This window comes from Lepus europaeus, chromosome 4 (assembly GCF_033115175.1).
Source record: "Lepus europaeus isolate LE1 chromosome 4, mLepTim1.pri, whole genome shotgun sequence".
Taxonomy (NCBI): domain Eukaryota; kingdom Metazoa; phylum Chordata; class Mammalia; order Lagomorpha; family Leporidae; genus Lepus; species Lepus europaeus.
Genome location: NC_084830.1, coordinates 165,401,435 through 165,420,237, shown reverse-complemented (window position 1 = coordinate 165,420,237; position 18,803 = coordinate 165,401,435). Strand labels below are relative to the sequence as shown.

The 18,803-nt window shown below is 49.6% G+C and overlaps 2 protein-coding genes across 2 annotated transcripts; one reads left to right on the top strand and one right to left on the bottom strand.

The window, feature by feature from the left end:
• Positions 1-738: 738 nt before the first annotated feature.
• On the top strand, positions 739-8,651 carry LOC133758860 (putative olfactory receptor 2W6). The gene is made up of 3 exons (XM_062189996.1): positions 739-1,655; positions 6,834-6,855; positions 8,373-8,651. The coding sequence occupies exons 1-3, from the start codon at positions 739-741 to the stop codon at positions 8,649-8,651; spliced, it is 1,218 nt and encodes a 405-aa protein (XP_062045980.1).
• An 8,132-nt stretch (positions 8,652-16,783) lies between these two features.
• On the bottom strand, positions 16,784-17,761 carry LOC133758859 (olfactory receptor 2C3). Its single transcript, XM_062189995.1, has one exon. It carries the CDS (start codon positions 17,759-17,761, stop codon positions 16,784-16,786), a length of 978 nt encoding a protein of 325 aa, XP_062045979.1.
• Positions 17,762-18,803: the final 1,042 nt, after the last annotated feature.

Sequence of the window (18,803 nt, the reverse complement as noted above, 5' to 3'; positions counted from 1 at the left end):
CTTTGCTCAGTCTGCCACATCGTGAGTTCTTGCACGTTGTTTGGAACATGGTTGACAGTTTCCCTTAATGCAAACTCTTCTGCAAGGGTCTCATAACCATCTGAAAGGGATCTGCCTAACACTTAAGCATTTCAACAAAACTTTAGTAAACATTTATTTGTTTGAGAATCAGAGAGAGAGAGAGAGAAAGAGAGAGAGAGAGAGAGAGAGAGAGAGAGAGAGAGGAATCTTCCATCTACTGGTTCACTTCCCAAGTGGTGGCAAAGGCCAGGGCTGGGCCAGATTGAAGCCAGGAGCCAGGAGCTTCTTCCTGGTCTCCCACATGGGTGGCAGGGATCCAAACACTTGGGCCCTATTCTGCTGCTTTCCCAGGCCTTTAGCAGGGAGCTGGATCAGAAGTAGAGCAGCTGAGACATGAACCGGTGCCCATATGAGGTGCCAGCACTGCAGCAGTGTCCCTATCTGCTGTGCCACAACACTGGCCCCTAACAAACCTTTTCACTGAACTTTCACCATCTCCCTTCAGACACCAGCCTCCCCAGGCCAGCTCCCGAGTCGATTCTTCCTCCATCCTCTGGGGGCACTGTGTCAACAGGAGAACGGCAGCAAAGTGGCAAGGGCCAGTGGCTCTCCTGCCTCCACAGACGTGGGAAGGGCCAGAGCAGAGTCCAGGGCGTAGCCGGCCTTTGTCCTCGTAGGCAGTCTGCTGCAGCTGCTCCACAGTGGCTGGTGAAGGCCATGGGTGGGTACAATGCCAGCCACCTGCAGCCGTTCATCCTGGTGGGCTTTTCTGACCGGCCTGGCCTGGAGGTCGTTCTCTTTGCTGTGGTCCTGGCCTTTTACGTCCTGGCCCTGGTGGGCAACGCTGCCATCATGCTTATGTCGGTGCTGGACACCAGGCTGCACACACCCATGTACTTCTTTCTGGGGAACCTGTCTTTCTTGGACCTCTGCTTCACCACAAGCATCGTGCCCCAGCTGCTGTGGAACCTGTGGGGACCAGAGAAGACCATCACCTACCACGGCTGTGTGGCCCAGCTCTACATCTACATGGTGCTGGGCTCCACTGAGTGTGTCCTACTGGCCGTCATGTCCTATGACCGTTACGTGGCTGTCTGCCGGCCCCTGCACTACACGGTGCTCATGCACCCGCGTCTCTGCCTACAGCTGGTGACCGTGGCCTGGTGCTGTGGCTTTGTCAACGCATTTGTCATGTGTCCTCAGACGGTACAGCTCTCGCGGTGTGGGCGCCGCAGGGTGGACCACTTCCTGTGTGAGATGCCTGCTCTCATCGCCATGTCCTGTGAGGATACCACGCTGGTGGAGACTTTTGCCTTTGTCCTGGGGGTCGCCCTGCTCCTGGTGCCACTCGCCCTGGTCCTCACCTCCTACAGTGCCATTGCCATCGCAGTGCTAAGGATCAAGTCCAACGCAGGGCGCAAGAAGGCCTTCCACACCTGCTCTTCCCACCTGACTGTGGTCTCCCTCTTCTATGGAACCATCATCTACATGTACCTGCAGCCGGCCAGCAGCTACTCTCAAGACCAGGGCAAGTTCCTCACCCTCTTCTACACCATCGTCACGCCCAGCATCAACCCCCTCATCTACACCCTAAGGAATAAGGACATGAAGGGGGCGCTGAGGAGACTCCTGGGGTGGGAAAAGGGGGTGGGAAAGACTAAGGGAGGTGCCCTCACATAGCCTGATCCTCATGTCCCTATCACACTGGGGACTGAGGTGCTGTGGAGTTTTTTTTTTTTTTTTTTTTTTTTTTTTTTTTTTTTTTTTTTGAGTTCAGAGTGTTTGCTTATGCATAAAGAGGTATCTTGGGGAGGGGACCCAAGTCTGAGCAAGAAATTCATCTGTGTTTCCCGTGCATCTTACATACGCAGGCTAAAGGTGATTTTATGTCGTATTTCCAGTGCATCTGCATTTTGACTGTGGCCTGTCACGTGATAGGAGTGGAATTGTCCACTCCTGGCATCCTGTCAGTGCTCAAAGTTCCAGGTTTTGAAGCATTTTGGGTTTTTGGATTATGGATGCCCGATCTTTGTAGATGGTTTTCTAGACTTCTCTCAGAGCTGCTGTTATCAGGCGAGAATTAATGCCCAGAGTAGAGTGAACCAGGAAGCACAGTGCTTGTGAGGTTGGCCCAGCCCTGCCCCTGCTGTTCACCTCCTCCTGCCTGTAGGTGTCTGCAGGTGCCTCCGTGCCAAATTCTCCCTCAGCTTCTGGAGTCAGAACTGCCCAGGATCCACTATCTTTATAGAGCTCACTTGTCACAGATGATGGACAGATTTAGACCATTGTTTTAGAGAGAATAAAAATCCCACTTCTCATCTCATCTGGGAACCTGCCTGCAGCATTCAGGATGTTTGCCACATTTACTGGGAGCGAATGGTGCAGCAGACCAGCCTGGGGAGGTGGTGTTTGAGGTCGGGCCAGACGTTCTCCCAGCAGCTAGCCCTCGGAGCCTCTGCATTATGGGGTCGGTGACCCCCTCCTTAGGGGATTATGGTAGATTAAGCAAGGCCACGTCAGCAAGAGCAGGTGGTCTCTCCACCACATTTACCTTTCTTCTCATGGATAGGGAAATCCATTTGTTTGGGCACCTTGCACAATTGTGATTCTGATCTTGTTTTCAGCAAAGTTCTGCTTCAGTGTTCTCTAGCTCACTCTCTAGGTGGTGGAAATGTTGCCTTCCAGAGTCAGGAGTCGCTCCAGGCTGGCTCCTCATGCCCCTCACCCACTCAGGACTTTGCTGCACAGGTTAGCATCCAAGGGTAGATGTGGGCCGCGCTGTGGAGATGCAGACAAAACTGTAGAGGATGCCCTTTCGCGCTTTTGGACTATGGGGCAGAGTAAGTCCACAGAGTATGATCAAGGCTAAGTCTGTGAGATAACAAAATGTCCAGATGGAAATGGAAAAAAATATTTCAGAGTCATTCAACCAATGGTTTTGGAGATATTAAGAGGAAAGTATCGGCCGGCGCCGCAGCTCACTAGGCTAATCCTCCGCCTTGTGGCGCTGGCACACTGGGTTCTAGTCCCGGTCGGGGCACCGATCCTGTCCCGGTTGCCCCTCCAGACCAGCTCTATGCTGTGGCCAGGGAGTGCAGTGGAGGATGGCCCAAGTCCTTGGGCCCTGCACCCCATGGGAGACCAGGATAAGTACCTGGCTCCTGCCATCGGATCAGCGCGGTGTGCCGGCCACAGCGCGCCTACCATGGTGGCCATTGGAGGGTGAACCAACAGCAAAAGGAAGACCTTTCTCTGTCTCTCTCTCACTGTCCACTCTGCCTGTCAAAAATTAAAAAAAAAAAAAGAGGAAAGTATCTAGAAACCCTTCTGCTCTGTCACTCTCCTGTTGTGAAGGTGGTTGTGGGGCCTGTGGGGAGGCACCTGCTCTTTACCGGGAAGCCAACACTGCAGGAAGGTGTGATCTGCTGGGGCGGCCAGGCAACGGCTCAGCCCATCTGGTAGGACACCTGGGGGATGCTGCCATCCTGCAGCCGTGGTCACACTGGCTGTCCCCCAGACTGGCCTGTGCTGTCCTCACTCCTCATGGCTTTGCTCTGTCTGCGTCTGCTACGGGGGCCTGGCAGGGCCTCTGTCACCTTCACAGCTCCTTCCTGGGAAATGCAGACTCATGCCCTCTGCCCTCCAGACCTGTGAGCGAGCGTCTCTGAGAATCAGTCTCCAAGGTTTAATTTTTTTAAAATATTTATTTTATTTATTTGAAAGATAGAGTTACAGAGAGAGGGAGAGGGAGAGGGAGAGGGAGAAGGAGAGAGAGAGAGATGTCTTCCATCTGCTGGTTTACTTCCCAAAGGGCTGCAACAGCCGGAGCTGAGCTAATCCAAAGTCAGGAGCCAGGATCTTCTTCTGGGTCTCCCATGTGGGTGCAGAGGCCCAAGGACTTGGGCCATCTTCTACTGCCTTCCCAGGCTGTAGTAGAGAGCTGAATTGAAAGTGGAGCAGCTAGGTCTTGAACCAGCGCCTATATGGGATGCTGGCACTGCAGGCAGTGGCTTTACCTGCTATGCCACAGCACCCTCCCCGCCAGGGTTTAATATTTTTTTTTTTGACAGGCAGAGTGGATAGTGAGAGAGAGAGACAGAGAGAAAGGTCTTCCTTTTTGCCGTTGGTTCACCCTCCAATGGCCGCTGCGGCCGGCTCATCGCGCTGATCCGAAGCCAGGAGAAGCACCTGGCTCCCATGCGGGTGCAGGGCCCAAGCACTTGGGCCATCCTCCACTGCACTCCCTGGCCACAGCAGAGAGCTGGCCTGGAAGAGGGGCAACCAGGACAGAATCCAGCGCCCCAACCGGGACTAGAACCCGGTGTGCCGGCGCCGCAAGGTGGAGGATTAGCCTGTTAAGCCACGGCGTCAGCCCAGGGTTTAATTTTTAACAGCAGATGCTCAGCTGGTGCTTCCTGATGCAGAATTTCAGAATGTCCTACAGTACGACAGCTGATGCTACGTCGAGTCTGAAAATCCCCTGCAGGCTTCTGCTGAGCTTTTTGACACTGACATCTGCTCTTCCATCTCACACCAGACATGTTCAGTGTGAGAACGAATGGTGGGGTCCATTCAGAAGAAAGCAGAGCCCTCCACCCTCTGGACGTGAGTCTGCTTTGGGGAAGACAGAGAAGACGCCTCCCACGCTGGAGTCCCTGGTCACGGGGCTGGCGGAGCCCTTCTTCTCTTCCCCCAGCATGAGCGGACCCCACTCCCAGGGGTTTGCAAGTGGAGTGAGCTCCGGGCCACAGGAGACCTGTGGAGAACTTGCACATATTTAAATAATTGTAAATTCCAAAGTTAGTGTCCTTGCAGGCAGGGACAATGTAACTTTCTACTGTTTCTTCTCCTACGATGCTTTGCACAGTGACTGTCAATTTCATAACAAGAATAAAAATCAAGCTTCACTATAACAGTCTGAAAACAGTATGTGGTTCCTTGTCTGTGGTATTTATAAGTGATACACATATCTGATGTCCTCAAATTCTAGCTTTGAGAAAATACTTGGGTATTACTAAGGATGAATAATTAATCATTCACATACTGAGTGATTTGTCACTTCTTTCACTCTTTCCCTCTTCACTCAGCAAGGACTCTGCCTGACTAGGACAATGACAATGAAACTGTGAGTGATGTAAGGAAAATGCAGGGCTCGTCTTGGGCACTGAAGTTTTGTTTTCCTGTATGAGATGGTGTCCCGTTTGTGTATTGAAACATGAACAAGGTGGAGGGTAAGCAATGGGAAGAAGGTGCCACAAGCAAGGAATGGAGAGGATGTTGTAGGCCAGGAGAAGACGAAGGCGCAGTGGGCCCAGGGGCTGCACATGTTTGTAAGGCTCCTAGGGGGCGGCTGGGGCACAGGCAAGGGCTGCTTTTGGACACCCTCCCCTCACACTAAGCTGAAGAACTGGGACTTTATTTTGCCCAACACAGAGAGGAAATGAGTGCCTTTAGGAAAGACGGAGGCATCGTTTGTGTATTGCAGGCAGATCATTTGCTGCCATTCAAGGCATTTCTTAGACAAGAGGAGGAAAAGCCTTCTGATGACTCCAGAGAGAAGCTGTGAGAATTTAATTAAGAACACTATCGTGCTGATGAGGAGTCAGTTGGATTTTGGGAATTCAGGAGAATGGAATGATCAGGACTTGAGATTTGCTGGGAAGTGGGACACCAGAGGGAGGACCTGAATGATCCCTGGGTCAGGCCTGCTTCCCTGGGTGCGGAAGGACCACACTGGAGGGTGGCTGAGCAGTTGATTTTAATCACAGGGGTTCAGAATTAGCACTTTTCTCCCAAGTAGAATGATCTTAAGAATCATTATTTTAAGACTGAAGGAGCAAATCCCATAGAACTAAAGATCTCAGGCTCAGAGTCCTCTGGGGACAGTCCCTAGAGGAGAAGGGCTCATTAAGCCTCAGGCTGTGAATTGGGCCATTAAGAAGTTTGGGCTGCTGTTGCCTGGGCTGGGCCTTGGAGGTGTCCTTGTCATCCTCCTGGAATGATCCCTAAGGCCTAGGGGATGACGCCAGACACAGTGAGAGCTCTGTCTTGCATTTAGCAAGTCTGGAGTCCCATTGTCCTGTGTGCAAGGAGCACCCATCCTTGGGTCTTTCCTCTCTTGTCTGGTGCAATTCAGTGAGCACCAAAGCCCTGGGGATCACGCTATATAATTAATAACAAGCTCAACACTGGGGTGGTAAATCAGCTCAGTAAGCTGTCCATTGTGAACAGGTTTCATTTTATTACCCAGGCTGCTTCACTGAAGTGACCATGCCCCTCCTTTGCCTTTGTTTTGGAAACAGAATCACTCCAACAACCCAAGCACCAAGTGTCCCGGTTCCACCCAAGTCATGGAATCACACCACAACCAGAGCAACAAGTGTCCCAGTCCCACGCACATGACACAAAGGGACCGAGACAAAAACCTGGGCATTCTGGGCTTTAGTTCTGTATTCCATATCTAGAAAAATAAATGAATTTCAAATCTGATGATTTCTTCCAGACATTGTTTTCTCAAGAGTAAACATGCTGTATATGTGTCGTTATGGATACACATGTAAGGCTTTATTCAGATGGTTTGGTGGTTTATTTTTAAATTTATCACAAAGCACAGCTGTAGATTTGTTGGTGAGCAGGTCTGTGGGTTTTTTGTGCTCACACATACATTTATGTAATCACTGCCAAGATGAAAACACAAATAGCTCCACTGCCCAACGAGTGCCACTGTGTGGGCTTCCGCAACAACCTCCCTCCCTCCCCTTGACTCTGGAAACCATTCACATTTCTAACACCACAGCCTATCTCTTGGAAATGATGTGTAAACATAAGAGTAAGGTACTGTGGTTGAATTTAAAGTTGTTTCTTTTCTAACCAGCAGAATCTGTGGCATCAATAGTTCATTCCTCGTGTTTGCTGAGTGGAATTCTGTTGTGTGGGTGACCTCAGTTTGTGTATCTGTTCATTGATTGAATGAATGCTTCTAGTTTTGGGAATTGTAAATAGAGCTGCCATAAATATTTGCATGCAAGTTTCCATGGAGAATCAGTTCTGGTTTCTGTAGGGCAAATACTTGGGAGTGGGATTACAGGGTCGTAGCAGAAGTGCACCTTTATAAGAAAATGGCAGACTGCTCTCCAGGTGGGGCCCTGATGCATGCCTCTAGCATTGTGAGTGTTCCAGACACTCTGTGCCTTCATCAGTACCCAACAGTGTCAGTTTCATTTTAGCTATACTGACAGATGTGCAGTGGCATTTCACTGTGGTCCTAGTTTTCCTAATGCTTGACGATATTGGATATCATTTCTTCTGTTTGTCACCCATATATACTTTAAAATTGGCTGAAAATTTTGCTCATTTAAAGAATTAGGTTGATTGCTTTCTTCCTGTAGAGTTTTGAGTGTTCTTTATCGATTACAGAAAGAAGTAATTTGATTGACATAATTCTTGAAATACTTTATCCCGTTCTATACCATGACATTTTATTCTCTTAACAGTGAATTTCAGCAAAAAGGTTTAAATTTAAATTATGTCTGACTTGTCAGTTTTTTTTCTTACACGTTAGGTCTTTGTATCCTAAGGACTCTACCAAAGTTTTCTACTAAAAGTCTTACGGTTGAACATTTTGTATTTTGATCTATGACTTACAGACGCAGGGAATTTGGTTGGAGAATTTCTAAATTGCATATGGACATCAATTGACTCCAACAAAGTGCTGAAATGCTTGCTGAAACATTTTTGCATCTTTGTCAAATATTGGCCAATTCTTGGATTCGTTTGTGGGCCCCTAGCCTGCTCTGTTGGTCTTTGTGTCTGATCCTTCATTGAAACCACTCTGCTTTGCTTATTTTAGTTTGATAGTAAGTCTTAAAATCAGGCACTGTGATTTAGCCAAATGATACTTTAATTTTATTTTTAAAATGTATTCCTCAGTTTCCTTCCTTTGCCATACAAACTAGAATTAACTTGTGTCTATCTCCAAAATATTGTTGGAATTTTGATTGAAATTGCATTAAAATTAAAAGATCAATTTGCCCTGAGTCCTATGTTGCGTTTTTACTTAAATAGCATCAGCATGGTGTGTCTCACTATGCTCTTTTATTGTTTTATTGCTGGCTTTTATTTGTCTCGTCTCTCTCTCTCTCTTTTTTTTTTTTTTTTTTTTTTTTAGCTTTCGACCCATAGCTCTTTTTAAAAACTTTACATTTATTTTTAAAATTTTCTTTGAAGGGCAGAAAGGCGTAGAGAGACGCAGCGAGATCTCCCCAGTGCGGACCGGTCCTCAGAGCCCGCGGCGGCTCTGACAGGAGCTCCGCCAGGGACCCGGCGCCGGCCCAGCGCCGCCTGCCTCTCAGGTGTGGCCGCGGCGCCGTCTGCGGATTTCACTGTTTGCACTCCTGGCTGCCTTCCGCGGCGTGCAACATCAGAGACGGCACCGATTCGCGCTGACTGCGCAGCCCGCGGGGTCCGCCCTCGTGCCGGACTCCGGCCGTCCGGTGAAGGCGCCGTTCCTTCCGACCGCACGTGCCGGGCTCGCGGGCAGCGGCTTCTCGCGAGAGCTGGCGGGCGGCCGAGAGCGGCCGGCCTCCCTCCGCGCGGGTGCCGCAGCGGGGACAGGCGCGTCGCCTCTGTGAGTCCCGAGGCGCCCGGTGAGTCCCGCCGCGCGAGGCCCGCGCCGCCGCCCCCCGCTCTTCCCCCGTCCGCCCCGCGCCGCCGCCCCGCGCTCTTCCCCCGTCAGGGACGGCTCTGTGGGTCGTGGGGCCGCCCCGCGCTCTTCCCCCGTCAGGGACGGCTCTGTGGGTCGTGGGGCCGCCCCGCGCCCTTCCCCCGTCAGGGACGGCTCTGTGGGTCGTGGGGCCGCCCCGCGCTCTTCCCCCGTCAGGGACGGCTCTGTGGGTCGTGGGGCCGCCCCGCGCTCTTCCCCCGTCAGGGACGGCTCTGTGGGTCGTGGGGCCGCCCCGCGCCCTTTCCCCGTCAGGGACGGCTCTGTGGGTCGTGGGGCCGCCCCGCGCTCTTCCCCCGTCAGGGACGGCTCTGTGGGTCGTGGGGCCGCCCCGCGCTCTTCCCCCGTCAGGGACGGCTCTGTGGGTCGTGGGGCCGCCCCGCGCCCTTTCCCCGTCAGGGACGGCTCTGTGGGTCGTTGGCCCCGTTGGCCCTGTCGCTCCCTCTGGGGCGCCTGCCCACCGCAGGGGTCGGAATGCGTTTGTTGTGTTGCCCTCCCTGCGTAGACCGCGCTTCATTACTCGGTGGAGTTCTCGGGGAGCTTCGGGGCTGCGCGATGGTTCTGGACGACGCGGTGTGCGGCCCGTCCTGGACCAGTTTCGGTGTTGGGATTTCAGAAACGGGGCCATTCATCGGGGTTCGAGTATTTGCGCTCCAGGACCTTTGTACTCATCTCTGAAAATCCTTGGCGTATTTGTGTGGTCTGAACTGAGACCGCACTCTTTCCTGATGCAGAGAATCTCTTTTTTTTCTTTGTCAACCTCAGATGTTTATAACTTCTGTTTGAAAAGATCCTCTCATTTTCCGGTTGAAATGGATTGACTTCGGCTTTCTTCTTCTTCTTTTTTTACTTATTTAAAGTTTGCTTTTCTCGTATTTTTCTGGTTCCTAATGCGCAGTTGTTTGCTACCCACGGTGAGGTCCTTCGTGTAATAAACACTGGGACTAACTCGCCCCATGCGCTCAGGAAGTCATCGGTAGTGAGGGTGCCGGCACCTCAGCACCAGTAGGTGGAGCCGTTTCTCTTTCGCTTGATCCGGAGGTCGCCGAGCCGGCTAAATCTCATTTATCCATAGTCAAAGAGCTTGTGCGTAGAAGATTCTGGAATCTAATCCAAATCTACAGAAATCCGATGCCTGGTTCTGTTCTCTTTTACCATTGGGATGAAGATAACAATGAAATCATTTGATTAGAATGCTTGGGATAATGCCTGGAACATTCACCTCGAGCAAGTGGGATTTATCCCAAGGATGCAAGGATGGGTCAACATATGTAAGTCAATAAATGTGATACAACGTATCAACAGAATGAGCAACAAAACCCATATCATCGTCTCAATAGATTCAGTAAAAGCATTTAAAAATTTAATACCCATTAATGATGAAGTCCCTCAGAAAACAAGTACAGAAAGAAATGTACCTCAACAGAGTAAGGGCCACAATATGATAAGCCCACTGCTAATGTCACACTCAATGGTGAAAAGTTAAAGCTTTTCCTCTAACTTCAGGAGCAAGACAAGGATACCCAATCTCACCCCTCTTATTCAATACAGTACTGAAAGTTCTAACCAGTAGAGCAATCAGACAAGGAAAAGAAATAAAAATATTCAGATAAGAAAAGAGGATGTGAAATACTCTGTTTGGTGATGGTATGTTATTATATATAGAAAACCCTAAAGACCACCAAAAATGGAATGGATAAGTAAATTCAGTGTAGTTACAGATTAGAAGATTAAGGTGGGGCCTGCGCTGTGGTGCAGCTGGTTAACACGCTGGACTGAAGCACCGGCATCCCATGTGGGTGCCTATTCTAGTCCTGGCTGCTCCACTCTGATCCAGCTCTCTGTTATGGCCTGGGAAAGCAGTGGAAGATGGCCCAAGTGCTCGGACCCCTGCACCCATGTGGGAGACCCAGAAGAAGCTCCTGGCTTCGGATCAGCCCAGCTCTGGCTGTTGTGGCCATCTGGGGAGTGAACCAGCGGATGGAAGACCTTCTCTTTTTCTCTCCCTCTCTCTGTCTGTAACTCTGCCTCTCAAACAAATAATCTTTAAAAAAACATTGAAAATGATAACACATTGATGAAAGAAATGAAGACACAAGTAAACATAAAATATCCCATGTCCGTGTACTAGAAAAATTAAAATGTTTATACTATGCAAATATATTTACAGATTCAGTGAAATCTCTATCAAAGATTCATTGTCACTTTTGACAGGAATAGGAAAAACAATACCAAAATTTTAATGGGAGCAGAAAAGATGTAGAATAGCCAAAGTAATCTTGGGTGAAAAGAACAAAGCTGGAGATATCAAAATCCCGGGCTTCAAAACATGCCATAAAGCTATTGTAATCATGGTAGCATGGCACTGGCTTATAGTCAGACATATTGACCAAGGAGACAGGATGCAAACCCACACCATATGGTCAATTCACAATGGAGAAAGAACAGTCCCTTTAATAAATGGTTTCAAGGAAACTGGGTGTCCACATGCAGAAGAATGAAACTGAAGACTTACCTCACACAACATTCAAAACCAACTCAAATGGTAGAGGACTGAAATGCAAGACCTGAAATGGAAAAGCTTGGAGAATGCTCCAAAGACCTTGGTCTGAGCAATTATTTTTCAGAGTTGGCCTCAAAGGTGAAGGCAGCAAATGGAAAAACAGGCAAATGGATTTGCAACGAAAAGATCCATCAAAAACTGTTTTTGATGGTCTTGAGGGTTTTCTATGTACAAAAGCTGGAAAGCTTCTGCACAGCAAAGGAAACAATGGACAAAATGAAAAGACAAACCATGGACTATGAGAAAGTTTTATAAACCATTCATCTGATCAGGGACTAACATCCAGTACACATAGGGAACTCAAACAGTGTAACAAAGAAAACAGAATCTGAGCTAAAAATGGGCAAAGGATCTGAACAGTTGTTTCTTAAAGGAAGAAACATTGTTAATTGTCAGGAGAACACCAGTGAAAACCACGAGCAGTTTTCATGTATGTTTTATTTTTAGAAATGTCTGTCCAGGTCCTTGCCCTGTACCTCCTGCCTTTTAAAATAAAATATTTATTTGAAAAGCAAAGTGACACACAGAGAAGTAGGGGGAGGGGGAGGGGAGAGGAGAGAAGAGGGGAGGGGAGGGGAAGGGATGGGGGAGAGGAGAGGGAAGAGAGGAGAAGGAGAGGGAGATCTTCCATCTGCTGATTCACTTCCAAAATGGCTACAAAAGCCAGGGTTGGGCCAGGCTGAAGCCAGGAGACAGGAACTCCATCCTGGTCTCCCTTGTCAGTACAGGGGCACAAGTACTTTGGGCCATCTTCTGCTGCCTTCCCAGGTGCATTAGCAGAGTACTGGATTGAAAGCAGAGTAGCTGGAACTCAAACCAGCTCTCTGATATGGGACACCAGCATCACAGGCAGCAGCTTAACCAGCTGTGCTACAGTGCCAGTCCTTTTAGTGCTTATTTTTTTAAGATTTTATTTATTTATTTGAGAGTTATAGACAGTGAGAGGGAAAGACAGAGAGAAAGGTATTTCATGCATTGGTTCACACCCCAGATGGCCACAACAGCCAGAACTGGGTTGATCCGAAGTCAGGCGCCAGGAACTTCTTCCGGGTCTCCCATGCGGGAGCAGGGGCCCAAGCACTTGGGCCATCTTTCACTGCTTTCCCAGGCCATAGCACAGAGCTGTATTGAAAGAGGAGCAGCGAGGCCTAGAACCAGCACTCACGCGGGATGCGGGTGCTGCAGGTGTTAGGTAGGAAGTCAGTTATGAGCTTATGTATGTGTAACAGGCCTAAAGAGAAGACATCTATGTCCAGTGTATGCTGTATCTCAAGGTCATCCCAATGGTGTTTCAGGGGCAGCCCAGAGTTCGCATCCTGCCCTGCCCCCTTCTACCTGATAACCTGCCAGGTGGAGGTTCCCACCCCTTCTGCCTGACAATCTTCCACAATCTCCCAGGTGCAGCCCAGTATCTGCATCTCAAACACCCTGCTCCCTTCCTCCTGTCTGATAACATTTGCATCCATAAAGTCCTTTGTTTCAGACCTTCAAGAGAAGTTTTTCTATTTACATCCAAAAAGCCCTTTGTTCCAAGAGGAGCAGAGGTAGGGAAGCAAGACCCATCTCCTTAAAAACCCCCAGCCTCAACTGGACTGTGCGCTCAGCTCTCTGCATCTTTGCTGAGCCGCCTGCCTGGCCTGGTCAGGTGTAATCTCTCCACTCAACATGTAACCTCCCTCCTTCCTCCTCCCCAGTCTCTCAGGCTCTGTCGGGAGAGGTGCCCATCCATCCTTACAGATGTCCCTTCCTAATAAACCTTGCTATTTTACCTCCCACTACTCTCTGTCTCACGCCTGAATTCTTTCTTGCGCGAAGACAAGAACCCTGCAATTTCTCCAGTAACATAGGCAGAGGATTAACCTACTGCGTCACTGCACCGGCCCCGCTCATTTTTAAGTGGAGTTTGTTTTTTGCTGGTATTGAGTTAGAGTTATTTACTGATGCTAGCCCCTTGCAGGAGGAAGAGTCAGCAAGTACAGCTCCCATTCGGCAGGTTGTCTCTTCACACTGTCAACAGTTTCCTTCGCTGTGCAGGAGCTTTTAACTTTGCTGTCACCCATTTGTTCTTTTGTTTCCTGTACTTTTGGGGTTCTTACAAAAAATGTGATGGCTAATTTTACATGTCAACTTGGCTAATTCAAAGTACCCATCTACTTGGTCAAAAACCAGTCTGGATGGGCTGTGAAGGTAATTTTTTAAATGATGAGATCATTATTGAAATCTCCAAGTTAAGCAAGTTGTGTTCAGCAATGTGGTGTGCCTCATTCTATCCTGTGAAGGCTCTGAAAGAAAACAGAACAAGGTCCCCCAAGGAAGAATGGATTCCATTTGCCAGCTGCCACTGGGCCTGGCTGCAGCATGGTCTCTTCCTGCATCCCAGCCTACCTTCTGGACTTGGCCCAGTCCCATGCGTCAAGTCCTTAAAATCCACTCCCCCTTTCAATTTCTCTGGAGAACCTTGCTAACATAATCGTTGTTACAAATTTCCAGAAAGTTATGGAAAATCCACGTTTTGCCTTTTTAAACCCTGAGCTCTTTAGTGTGTAGATAGTTCCCACATTTCCTTGCTTGTATTTGATTGTTTTAGAAATGACGCTGTTTGAAGGTGTCGGCCATTCCTGGGGCTAAGCCCTGACTATTTGGGTGTTTCTCCAGATCTCCCAGCATCTGCTGGTGTGAATTAAAGGTACAGTCTGTGAGACTACATGTGACATTGGGCTTAATTCAGAGAAGTGGAGGAAATTTCTGGAGGTGGGATTTTTTTTGAGAAAAAGCCACATAAGGAATAACTGTGCAAAACATTTTCTTTCTTTCTTTCTTTCTTTCTTTCTTTCTTTCTTTCTTTCTTTCTTTCTTTCTTTCTTTTTTTTTTTTTTTTGACAGGCAAAGTGGACAGTGAGAGAGAGAGACAGAGAGAAAGGTCTTCCTTTGCCATTGGTTCACCCTCCAATGGCTGCCACGGCCGGCGTGCTGCAGCCGGCACACCGCGCAGATCTGAAGGCAGGAGCCAGGTGCTTCTCCTGGTCTCCCATGGTGTGCAGGGCCCAAGCACTTGGGCCATCCTCCACTGCACTCCCCGGGCCATAGCAGAGAGCTGGCCTGGAAGGGGGGCAACTGGGACAGGATCCGGTGCCCCAACCGGGACTAGAACCCAGTGTGCCGGCACCGCAAGGCAGAGGATTAGCGTATTGAGCTGCTGTGCTGGCCAATGTGCAAAACATTTTCATAAGTAGATGACTGTGGATCCCTGGCTGTGGAATGCTTAAGGATAGGTGTAACACTCCCTCCTCTCTGGTCAGAATTTCCTCCTCTACAGTGTCCGTATAACCATAGAGTGTCCCCCTGTGCACTTACCTGTCTCAGGACAGTGTTGGGTGCTCACGTTCACAACTTTCAGAACAGATCTTGCTGCATGAATGAATGCATGCATGCTCGATGCATGTAAAACAAGCAGATGCACCAGTGAGTGATGGAAGCATCCCTATGTTTTCTGAAATCACAGGGCAAACACAGAACTGAGTAGGAAAATCTAGTTTGGCAGTTTCAGATAAGTCAGTGGAGCACGTGTTTGATGAAGCAGGAATTTGTGGACGGTGCAGCTTAAAGCTGCAAGCTGAGATGTCCTCATGGGTAGATTCACTCCTCAGGAAGAGGGGCTGTGCCTGCTCACGGTATTTCTGATGTCAGATGTGTGGGGTTCTCCAACTCTCTGGATACCACATGGTGCCCTACAATTAAATTCAGTTCTAGCATTGACACCTGGATTGAGTGTTGAGCTCCACAGATCCAAAGACCCAACCCCACAAGACACCCTCGGCTCAGATGGCATCTCTGATCAGCTAGCTGTGAGTCAGGGCTTCCCCTCAGGTTGGGGGATTTGCTGGGCCTTTCTCTTCCTTGTTTGTTGTGAAGGATGTTATGGCAGATGAAGAAAGTCCCTGGGCTGGGCTGGAAGTGTCCTGTGCAGGAAGGTTTGTCCCTGTGAGGTTGGGGAGCACCACCCTCCTGGCATGTGGATGTGGTCAACAACTCAGAGCCCTCTGAACTCTGTCATTGTTTTTTTTTTTAAGATTTATTTATTTTATTTGAAAAGCAGAGTTACAGAGAGGCAGAGAGAGAGAGAGACAGAGACAGAGAGAGGTCTTTCATCCACTGGTTCACTTCCCAGATGGCCACAACAACTGGAGCTGTGCTGATCTGAAGCTGGGAGCCAAGAGCTTCTTCCAGGTCTCCCACATGGGTGCAAGGGTCTAAGCACTTGGGCCATCTTCCACTGCTATCTCAGGCCATAGCTGAGAGCTGGATCATAAGTGGAGCAGCCAGGACTAGAACTGGCTCCCATATGGGATGCTGGCACTGCAGGCAGTGGCTTTACCCACTATGCCACAGTGCTGGCCCCATGTCATTGGTTACGTTGCACAGGCATGACTAGGTAAACCTGGGTCATTGGCTATCAGACTCTGGCTCCAGCCCCCTTCTCTGTAATCTGCAACTGACCGTTCCTGTGACCGTAAGACCTGTTACTCTGGCAGCAGCCCCTTCCTGAAGCTTCCCAGGGTCACTGCAGGTCACCTTATTAGCATAGACTTAGATGTGGTTAAAAGAAGCTCTGTCTGGCCAGCAAAAGATCTACTGCCTATGTTGTTCAGGGAAGGACGAGGCATTTAGGAGCTCCAGGCTGGGAACTGGGGAACAGACTGTATGCAGGGGGTGTAGGCAAACAATGAGCACACCCATGGTCAGGTGGATCTACACCTAAACCTCAGTGCCAACCCTCAGTCTCTGCCATCACTTAGCTGCTAGAGTTTAACAGTGTCCACCTCCAATAATGGCAGAATTAAATTATAAAGAATTAACAGAATCATGTATCAGTGAATATCAGTGAAACATAGTTAACAAGATGACAATCAACCTATGTGTATGTATATAAATATATAAATATACACACAACAGAGCAATATGACAATAGAAACAATAGAACGATACACCAACTAACTACAGGTTAAGAATAGAGAACACTTTTCTCTTTGCTTTGGCCTGAAAATTATATAGGAACACATTTATTTCAGATTTCTATCTGCCTCAGATCCCAGCAATTATCAGAATGAAAATCACATTCCAAATATCTAGCCCTCCAAAATAAATATTTAAAATGTTATTTTATTTGAGTGGCAAACACACACACCTCCATGGCACAAGACAAGGAGCTGTGTCTCATCATTTAGTTCACTTCTGAAATGCCTGCAACAATCTAGCTGGGCCAAGACTGGGAGCCAGGAACCCATTCAGGTCTGCCACAAGGTGGGCAGGAACCCAATCACTTGAGCCATCATTTGCTGCCTCCCTGGGTCTGCATTAGTAGGAAGCTAGAGCTGGGACCTAGGTGCTTTGATGTGGGATGCGGGTTGTAAAAGTCCACTATCCAGAATTGGTTCTGATGACTTAGAACTTAGTTTTCCTCCTCAAAAATGGCTGCAGTGCTAGGCCTGCCCCTGTTTCCCCAGGAAGCTGCTGCAGTCCTCTGAGACAAGGTGCCCAAGAGCCTTCTGTACATCCTTGTTCCTCAGGGTGTAAATGAGTGGGTTCAGTGTGGGCGTGGCCACGGTGTAGAACAGGGCCACAAACTTGCCCTGCTCATGAGAGCTGCTCTTGGCTGGCTGCAGGTACATGAAGATGATGCTCCCATAGAACAGGGTCACGACCGCCACGTGGGAGGAGCAGGTGTTGAGCGCCTTTCTCCGCCCTTCTACTGACCTGATCTTTGCCACAGCCCTGGCGATGTGGCCGTAGGAGACAAGGATCAGGCCCAGGGGCAGGACGACAAACAGGAAGCTGGCCACATACATCTCTAGCTCGTTGTGGCTGGTATCCACACACGCAAGCTGCATGATGAGAGGCATCTCACAGAAGAAGTGGTCAATGCGGTTGTTTCCACACAGTGGCAGAAGCAGGGTGAGTGTGGAGCCCACCACACTGGTGCTCAGACCCCCAAGCCATGAGGCCAGGGCCAGGCCAAGGCACAGCTGTGGGCGCATGATGACTGTGTAGTGCAGGGGCCTGCAGATGGCGGCGTAGCGGTCATAGGACATGACAGCCAGCAGGACACACTCAGTGGCCCCCAGCCAGTGAGAGATGTAGAACTGGACCACACACCCTGCATAACTTATGGTTTTCTGTTGTCCCCAGAGGTGGGCCAGGAGTTGCGGGACAATGCTGGTGGTGAAGCTAATGTCCAGGAAGGAGAGGTTGGCAAGGAAGAAGTACATGGGCGTGTGCAGGTGCACGTCCACACAGGAGACCAGGATGATGAGGCCATTGCCCAGAACAGACACGACATAAAACCCCAGGACAACTGGGAAGAGCGCAGATTCCAGTGAGGGCCGTGCCGAGAAGCCCAGGAGTATGAAGACTGGAGGGGAGCTTGTGTTGGCTCCTTCCATTGTCAGCTGCAGCTGCATGCAGGGATGAAAGGCCCCCTGTGGGGGGGGGGGCTGTAGAGGAGGGGGCACAGGACCAGAGAGTTGGAATGACTGTGTCAGGGAGTGGCATGAGAAGCAGTTACCGTCCCCCAGCTGCCTGTGGGTGTCGCTGCCTTAGCTTCTCAGAGGCCAGCTTGCAGCGTGTGATGGGAGACTGAGGATGGGCAGAGCCTGGGGAAAATGAACATTTATGCAAAATTCTTGACACGGATTTTGTGATTGAAACATCACTCATTGCAGCGACATCAGGACTCACCTGAGTGTTTACTGGTGAAATGTTCGGCAGGCAGGGCCAGTGCTTTCTGTGATAACCACTGGGTAGCCATTAGAACTGTGGCCATCCTCACAGGCCCTGGTGATTTTCTGCTGTGTCGTCAAGTCTATCCAGGCGCTTGTCCCTTCTTGACAGGTTGGCTGCCCCTGGCTATGCAGGTCCTACCATTGTTTGTCACTTGAATTTTTTGTGATCTGTTCCCCTTCCAGGTAATCCCAGCAGAGTAGTCAGGGGGCTGCAGTAGGATGGTTAAGATCTCCCCTGCTGCCTTGGTGCAAGGCTTGCGGCTCTGTTCCACATTGATGGTGCTTCCCCCCATGGCATCCACACACCCACTCTGTCACCTCTCTGGGTCACTTTTCAAAAGCCACCTTCTGGCTGAAGCCCCCCTCTTGGTGTTGTATGAGATAGAAACCCCCCTCACCCCCACTCCTTCTCTCCATCTCCTGGATTTGGTTTGTACACTGCACCTGTTCCCTGGTTGTGGGTACACTGACATTGGTTCTGTTTACTGCCATCTCATTTTGCTACATCACAGATGCCACAGAGCCAGACTTCCTGTCCATTCAGTTTACTTCTGCATCCCCAGTGCCGAGCCCCAGGTCTGATTCACAGAGGTCCCTCTGTTGGCATTCATGGAATGCAGCAGTGAACCCAGGGAACAAAGCTGTTTGAACGTTGTACAGCCCTGCAGGGCAGGATAAAAGCACTAACCAGACACAGCTGCAGGCCGCCCAGGAAAGGACT